Below are 9,029 nucleotides of genomic sequence, written 5' to 3'. Positions count from 1 at the left end.
GGGGGGGGGGGGGATGCTGGCTGGATAATATGGGCCAGATATGGCCTGAGGAGCCACAGACTGTATCTTTGACACCCCTGGACTAGTAGAAGAAAAATGATGAGATAAGGGAGGGAGAACTAGGAAGTTGGAGGGAAGGAGTGGAACCTAAAGCAGGCTATTAAAACAACTGGAAATGTATGCTAGCTTTATGGAGTAAAATCTGTTTAGTACTGCAATATAGATGCAGATTTTCTGATGGTACCTAAATAATTTCTAAGCTTCTGCAAAATGCAGTTCCACAGGGGGCTCCCATGGGCGTTTTCTTGGAAATACTGTAGCCTTATGCTGTTGCAAGTATCTATTGTTTTTATGGTGAAATTGATATCTCAAGGGGGCCTTAACCTTGGGCGGCCCTGATTGTTTGCAGCAACATTCATCTTGTAAGTTTATAATTAAGTATGCACAGACTTAATTATACACATTTCTTTCTCTCTCTTTTAATTAACACCTTTTAAAAAGGCTTTTGGCATTTTCTTTATTTAATTGCTGTTCATTGTCCAACAGCTCCCCAGTGTGTGAAGCAGGTTTAATTCTTTTCCTCTCTTGCTGCATATATATACATATGCATTCCCTGGGCTTAGCATGTAGAATGGAGGGTTTTTTTAACTACTTAAGGAGGTTTCTTAACTACTTAAGCCAGTCCAAAAGTAAGTTTCCTTACCTCTTTGGCTTGCAATTCATGTATGAAGTTTGCAAAGCCAACCAACATCTGAATAGTTTAGAGGCATATACAGCTAATGTAGGATTCACACATTGCTCTCTTCTTTTTCAGTAGGGAAATCTGTTGATTTTTTTCACAAGTGATTTTCACAAGTTTCCTTTTTCTCAAGAAATATTTTAGTTATTTTGTCTCTTTCGTTGACATAAAATTTGTACATAAACCCAACATGTATAGCTAGAAACATGAACTGATGAGCGAGATGCTGGGAATGTTGTGAGATGGAGCGAGGGTAGAGCAGTTCTGAAGAAAGCAAGAAAAAGATGTAGCAGGAACAAGGAGCAGCAGAGGTGTATGGTCCTTGGGTACTGAAGACAAGCGATGTTGTATATGTTTCATAGTTGTTGGGGCTGGAAGGGACCTTCCGTATCATCGGGTCCAGCCCAACAAGTAGGCTGTGGGGCAGATTTGAGGCAGCCTGAGCATAAAGACCAGTGGTGGGTTAAGATTTATTGGGGTCCTAGGCAAAGAGAGAGATTTATTGGAGGCTCCCCACACCCCATTATAAACATGAATGTATGGAGTCTAGCAGGAGGAGGGGCCTCTTCCCCTCCTGGTCCTGCCGCTCCTGCTGCTGCCAAGGGCAGGGCAGGCCTCTGTGCACCATATGGGAGGCTGGGTGGATCCAGCTGAGCTGCAGGTGGGGTGGCACATGCCCACTTCTCTTCTCTGCTCCCTGCCCCCCTCCCTCCCACCACAGCAGGGCGAGGGCTGATGCAGGCCACTTGCTGCGGGCCTGCGGCCATCTGCTTTGTTACGCCTGCCTTGGGGGACCTGCTTCGGCCATGCACCCCCCGCCCACCTGGCAATGGGAGGCACAACTTGCCACTCCCACTGCTACTGGGTGGGCAGAGTGTGCACAGCTGGTGTGGGGCTTGCAAGAGAAAAGCAGCAGAGTGGAGAGCCCTGAGTCCACAGTGAGGAGCCTGCATCTGCCCTGCGCACAAGGTTATACAGGACTCTGAAGATTAGTTTACATGCAGAGGATAGTAATATCCACATGCTTGCAAGAGTCACAAAATTGGTCTGAGTTGCAGGTCAGACCAGATGTTTGTAATGGTGAACAGTGGGAGAAGTTTTGATTTTTATTAAAGAAGATGGGAGTCAGGATCACAAGCAAGTTATTTATGATGTTTCCTCCCAGTTAGAGAAAGGTTAGGGGTGTTGTTGGTTTCACTGAAAGAGAGGTATCTGAGCATTGGTGAAAGATACAAGACTGACTGTATGCAGGAATCCCTAAAGGGGTGTTTACACTATGCACACAGAGCTTCTGAGGGACTGGGAGTGTCACTTCTGAGCATCCTCTGCCCACCTGTTCCCACTTGGATGCCCCAGACTTGAAAATGGGCCAGTGAAGCTGCTTGTAAGGTGTTCTCCCAACCCCCACCTACTTTTGACCTTGTTGGAAACGGTGAACTCAAGACTAGTTTTAAGGTCTATAAATGGGCGAGAATATGAAAGTCTTGTTTTATATCAAGAAAGGTCTTGCTATATCATTCAGTGTTGGAACAAAAAAATCAACATTTTTCATGGAACGGAATTCCTTTTTTTCTGGCCAGACTTAGTGGTTACACATTTTGCTCTAAAGGCTTATATAAACCATGTCTACATAAGCAGGTTGGCGTGTCTTCTTTTTCATGGTGGTTATGTGTCAGGATATCTCAGAGTGCATTGCTTCAGGTTGCTGGAGTTCTTTATTTTGCTGTCTAGCCTTCATTACTACTGGTGCATTATGAACTAGATTCTGCTCTATTTCCCCATAATTTATTAATAAAAATATATAGTCAACACATCATTTTAGGACTCCTGTGTATATGCAAGTCAAGTATGTTTCTTGCACTAGGTAAGATCGTATTGGATACAAAAACATGGTTATATTTAACAATGGCAACATGGTCTAAACAGAGGAATATTGGTAAAAATGTAGTAAAAAGTTGAAACAAATAAAGGCCTGGCTGCAAAAAGTAGGTAAATAAAACATGGCCACCGCTAATAGAATTCTGTACTGCTGCTCAGACCAACAGGGAAAGGGATTTTACAGCAACAGTGGTATAGATTAGCTCTTCCGTCAAAATAGTTTATAATAAAAGGTAATATGATAGTAAGAAAAAACACCACTGTCAACATTATCAGAGAAAGTTATACTTGAAATTAATTAGAAGTAAACATAGCTCTTGCATTAGTAAGCTTTTAGGTACATTGTTTAAATCGCCATGGTTTGCTTTCTGATAAAAATAAAAGGTCCATTATAAAAGTATGTGTTTCTTTCAATCTCTTTCTCTACCCTGTTAAATGATATAAGGTAATATTTTTTAAGGGTGATGTAAGAAGAAAGTTTGGGTCTCTCTGATAATGTTTTTAATGGGCCACTGACCACTTAATTAAAGAGCCACAATTGGCCAATAATAGCTCTACCTGTGGCCTGAGTGGGGGAATTGTTTTGACCTCATTTCAGCATTCAGCGCTGTCTTGTGCTGATAATTAGATTTCCATAAAAGGATAAATTAATCTTTAAAGTAGTTTGAGTATATCATTTCTAATTTTTCTGTATTTTGTGTCCTAAATCTAATATTCTGTAAATTATATTTGGCGATAGTAAAGAGTTGTAGCTATAAGTATCTTATTTATCGCTTGTGGGGACAAATGGAGATAAGGAGTTTCCCACAAAAGGAAATGGTGCCACACATCTGAAAAAGTACTTTATGTGAAAGGTGAAAACGCAGGAGAAGCATTGTCCCTTCATTTGAAAGAAACTTTCATATATATCTGTTTCTCCCATTCTCTTTAAAAATGAAGGTTTTAGTTAAGCTCTGGATGTATTCAGACTCTCTGACCACCAGGAACCAGACCAATCGAACTATGGATGTGCCATTAGTTAGGATGACATATAGGCTTCCATTCTTGCCAGCTGTGATCAGTTTGAGGAAGGAATATATTCCTTACTCTTAACCTTCAGAATGTCTCTTGTGTTTTGATCTGCAATAGTATAGTAACTGTATAATTTGCATTTGATGGGACAGCTCAGATTCTCTCATGTGGTCACAGGGAGTTTACAGATAAGAAGTGATACGTTATTCCAGAACTCTCCTCAGAGTCCAGTCTCTTGCATTCCCAGATGACTGTTTTTACAAAAGTGTCCACAAGAACATCGAACCTCAGACCTTGCTCACCAGAGTCACAAAAAACCTACAATGTACCACAGAGAAGAACAAGACAAGCAAAGATATCACTGATTTCTTGGCTACTTCAGGGAGGAATCTGTTAGGTAAAATGTACTCAGATGATCTGAGTAAATGGACAGTGTCTTGCACTGCAGACGGTAAACCCCAGCAGTCCATGCCAGTTTGACTTGGAGGAGAAGTCCCTCCAATCCCAAAGGTAGTGTTTGGTTAATCCTGAAGCGTGTGAGAGAGGCTGAGAGTTATCTCAGTACTGTCAGGAACATCAGTGCAGCCAGTCAGTCTCCCACCTGAATTTGGCCACTTTCCAGAGCTTCAGAGGCTGGCAACTCCCTCCCGGCAAATCATACCTAACTAATGTATTTGAACAGGTGGTTTTCCCCTTCAAAATAAGTTGTGGTTTTTGTTTTTGTTTTTTTAAATGTTTCTATCCTAGGTCATGTTAGAGCTTGTACCCTCTGCTGCAGGACGGGTATAACAGTTGACAGTTGAGGCTCTGGACCTCTGAAAACCCGTAGGCCAGGGTGCTCAATCCCTGGCTTGAGGGTCAGATCTGCCCCTGCTTCCCCTTCTTCCCCCCAGTACTGGGCCACAGGGCTCCCCAGAGATCTGTGGGGAGTTCTGTGAGCTAGCATGGGTGCTTAGAGCAGTGTGAGGCCTAATCCTGGTGCACAGGGACTGGGCAGGTGTGCAGCCAGGCAGGCATGGCCCCAGGGCCCAATCAGGCCTATGGACCAGCTCTGTGCCATTCATCTGGCCTGTAAGGCCAAAACTGAACATCACTTTGTAGGCCATCTTGAGGGCCCATAAGCCCCAGAATATTCCAGTGAGTACTTTTAGGAGTAAGTGGTTGTCTGCCCTAGAGGGCAATCCCAGAACATATCACCTCTTTACACCACCTCCAAAAACACTGAGGGAAGATGGAAGCATTCAGTAATCCAGCATGTGTGACATTTGATAAATGCTGAAAAGTTAAAACATTGATCAGGTTACATACTGTCCACAGAATGCATTTCCATTGGCTTTTCTCTGATGGAAAGATTGCAGATTTCTCTGCAGTTATCAGTAGATTCAATCTTAAATTAATTATTTATTTGGAAACTTAGGAAATGCTACGGAGCATCATGGAACGTTAGCTTGATTATCTCAGTGTGTGCTCCTGATGTTTCCGTTTTAAACATGTCACAAATCTCAGTTTTTCTTTCAAAATGTTTAAAGTTTTCCTACGTTGTAAAAAACTATTGTAGACTGTGATAGGTTCAAGGAAAGGGTGGTTTTCTCATTAAGAGCTACAGTGTAAAGAATTGTGCCATTTATACCTGTCTTCTCAGAAGTATTTTCTTAAAATACTATCTTTAGACTGTTGCTATGTTTTATGCATTTAGTCATTGTTTATACTAAACAGAATATTACAGGGAAGTGTTGAAGTTAGATTTCAATGACACTTTATGCAAAACTTATGCTCCAGCTTGCTGACTGCTCGTCGCACACCAGTCAGTGTTGTAATAGTAATTTTTTAAGCTTGTGCCAATGTTATGATTTAAATGAGTAAGAATTAGCTATTTTTCTTTATAAAACTGTCCACAGCAAAATTTTTAAAATATTGAAAGTGTGCGAGTAATTCCTTTGACTTGTTTCATGTAGGAAAGAAGGGAAAGGGAACGGAAGCTCAGCAAAGAAATGGCAGAAAAGGCAGTGAAGGATCTGGAGAAAATTCAGTTACAAGAAAAAGCTAAAGAAAAATATAAAGAATGGTTAAAGAAGAAAAGATCAGAAGATTCTGACAAGAAGAAAAAAGAGAAGGTATTGTTCTTTTTAATACTCACTAGCCAGCCCTCTCTCTGCTGTACATGAAGCAGCCCCTCTTGATTAAATGGAAAGTACGTATTATGTATTTAGTATTATAGAAACACAGTAAGCTCTTCAAGTAAAGCAGGAACTGTTGTACCGTATTTCTGTTAAAGTAGCTAAATTCCTGCTTTACCTTCAGAACTCATTTCGGCCTTAACTATGGAATCGTAGTGCTTCCTTTTGGACATGCATCATTTTATTTATTTATATTTACTTATTTATTTTAAGAATGTAGGAGTAAATTTTGTTAATTAGTTTGAATGGATAAAAAGAGTTCTTTAGAAACTTTGTAGCTTGTATCAAATCCATTTTCTGATTTGAATGATCCTGGTAGCACAGGCCCTTCAGACATGCCACGTAATGAAAACTTAATGAAATCTTGAGCATTGGCTGTTTTTTGTATGCATTTTTAAGGAATTATGCTTATTTTTGCCATTATTCTTTGTAGCAACATATTTTTTTACTGAGGCCTGAGAGAGAATATTTTCCATAGAACTGCTAGGAAAATAATGAAGATAAGTTCTCTTTAGAAATGGCCACCTTCACTCTTCCTATTGAAACTTTGGACTATTTTAGTTTATTTTTTGGTGATAAGTAAAACTGGGGTCTGACCTTTTTCTTTTTTAAATAAGTGAAAGCAAGAGTTCATAGCAACAGAGAGAAAAAGTTGAAAAATAGTACATACTTAAAGCACATTTGAGCAGAGATATTTTGTTTATAACACACACATCCTCTTCCAACAGGATAATCTCTTCAAAAAAAATTTATATCAGCCTCTGCTACAAATCTAGACTCTTAAGAATGTGTAGTGAGCTGTTCAAAAGTACATGGAACATTTGGCCTAGGGCAGGGGTCTCAAATAGACCCTTGTGCCCCGGCTGGATCTCAGTTGCAGTGGGCCAAGCAGGCCAGATCCTGCTGAGGGCATGAGAAGTGCTGGCAGCAGCAGTAGTGTCAGCTCTGACCTGGAGCATGTAGTGGCAGCAGCACCAACTTGGGGCAGGCAGCAGCAGCTTCAGCCTCCACTGCTTGCCCCATGCTGCAACAGCAGCTCTAGCACAGGGCATGTGCCAAGAGCTGGCAGCTGGGGAGGTAGGGCAACAGAAGTGGTAGACGGAAGTTGTCCAGTGAGCCAGAAAAATACATGGACTGTGGAGCTGACCCAACACCCCCAGCCTAAGGGAAAAGAGCTGAAGTTGGCTTTAGACTATTTCTGTGCCTTCCCAGTTCTAGGTTGCTCGGTAGGTTAGCAAGGCCTTCAGAGTAATACAATGCAGTTGGCGTTATCATATTAGCTTCCTAGTCTGTCCAGCGTGTTATAGATCTGTCCATGGAGGCAAAGACCCTTATGGCAAAGCGCCTCTGGCTGCTTTCAGGATACCTTTTAAACTGAGAGCTCTGACTAGTTTGTTGTTTTTGGTTGTTTTCAACAGTGCTTTTGTTTATAATCCTTGCTTTTATGTTGCTGAGTCCTTTTAGGTGGTATATATTGATTGAGGGTGGGGGTGAAGATCATAGTATTGAAATCTTGATGAATAATTTAAAGAATTTTAGGAAAAGGGCATGACCATTTTCATTGAGGAAGAGGAATATAGCCAGTTATCCAGGAAGCCCTTTGCAGTACATGTATGTTTACTGTCTTCAATGTTTGGTAGAAGGTTCTTCCTTCAAGGCATCTTGTTTTTAATTATTTTTAGGAAAAGGAAAGGCAACAGGAAGCTGAATTGCAAGAGAAAAAAGAGAAATCAGAGAGGCTTTTCAAGGAATGGCTACAAACTGCTAGAAATAAACCGCGCCCAATTTTAAACAGTTATGGCTATGCCAGTGGGAAATGTACAGGTTTGTATTTGTATATTAGATGCATACACCCATGTCTGTGTTAAATGTATAGAAGGCATTTTTTTGAAGAGGTGTAGGAGTCGGACCAAAGCTCCTTACAAAAAAACCAAAAAAACCCTGGTGGGTCATTCTCTCTTCAGGTTCGGTCTTCTCTTTCCATGAGGGGCAATATCTAAATTTGATGTCATTGTTCTTCCCTATCTTTAATGTTATTGTTCTTCTCTGTCTTCTCAGCACTGTTCCTTTTAACCTCTTCCTTCTCCAAGGGGAGCATGAGAAAAATGTCCTAGTTGCAAATGCGTAATTGCAATATGATGTTCAGTGAGTCTCCCTGTTCATTTTTGTTCTATCCTCCCACCTCACAGAAACCAGAGAACTGAAAAAAATTGTTGTAATTTGTTTGTTTTTTCTATACATATGCTGCTCTTCCCAGTAAAGACTTAGTGCAACTTACAGTAAGTGAACAGAATAACTTGCACACGGGTGGGCAAAATATGGCATGTGGGCCAGATTCGGCCCACCAGCTGATTGTATTGACCCATGAGTTGGGGGGCCGCAAAGTCATAGGATCCAGCCCATAGGGAACTGGTGGCTCCAGCAGCTGCATCGTGCTAGATGGATGGGCACGTCCCACCTCTGTCCACAGCTTACACCAGCTCCCACCTCACATGCTGGAAGCAGCACTAGGTGGACACTGATATCTGCTGTAGACGCTAGCTGCAGGTTCCTGCCTGGGGTCAGAACAACTGCCTGGGACTGCAGCTGATGCAGCAGCATCACATGTGGATGTGGGAGAATGCCCCGATCCTCAGCAAGAATCAGATACCTGTGGCTGCAGCTCATGTCAGCACCCATCCGGCACTGCTTCCAGCGGACAGGCCGAGAGCTGGTGTAAGCTGTGGGGCTAAATGTGGGAGGGTGAGGGGGAAGAGGGAGACAGAGACAGTCCTGCCCGTGATGAGCAGTAGTGGCCAGTGCTGGATGTCAGGCAAAAGCAGTACCTGGCAGCAGGCACACTCGCTGCTTCCATGGCCCTTTTGCTGCCCTGAAGCTGAAGCTGCCACCCATGCGCACGCCAGCTTCTCCTCCCCCTGTCCCCCAACCCAATCCCTCATAGGGAGGTTTGGTGAGCTGTTGCAAGGCAGGGGTGGGGGTGCTGACCCAGCCCGCAACAGATCCCCGAAACTCCCTATGTGGCGTGGGGGCCCAAATAATTGTCCACCCCTGAACTAGAATGACTCTGTCCTGTTTTCTTCAGGTCATCCCCATTTTAAACACCTGTTCCCAGTATCCTATTAGTTTGGTCATATGAATGCTTTTGTCCTGTTTATTTTGACCAAAAACAGTGGCAGTAATGCTTTCTAGCCAGGGAGCACTCCATAAACTCACCCATCCTCACC

The 9,029-nt window shown here is 42.4% G+C and overlaps 1 protein-coding gene across 2 annotated transcripts in view; it reads left to right on the top strand.

Annotated features, from left to right (window-relative positions):
• The window catches only part of CCDC34 (coiled-coil domain containing 34), a 48,966-nt gene that overhangs the window by 29,743 nt on the left and 10,194 nt on the right, over positions 1-9,029 (top strand). For both annotated transcript variants that reach the window (XM_019519491.1, XM_019519492.1), the window contains exons 4-5: positions 5,584-5,742; positions 7,488-7,629. In XM_019519491.1, coding sequence (XP_019375036.1) covers positions 5,584-5,742; positions 7,488-7,629 — 301 coding nt within the window. The remainder of the gene's footprint in view (positions 1-5,583; positions 5,743-7,487; positions 7,630-9,029) is intronic.

Source organism: Gavialis gangeticus, unplaced genomic scaffold (genome assembly GCF_001723915.1).
Source record: "Gavialis gangeticus isolate Ggan-Ray unplaced genomic scaffold, GavGan_comp1, whole genome shotgun sequence".
Classification (NCBI taxonomy): Eukaryota; Metazoa; Chordata; order Crocodylia; family Gavialidae; genus Gavialis; species Gavialis gangeticus.
This window is presented reverse-complemented; position numbering and strand designations above follow the sequence as displayed.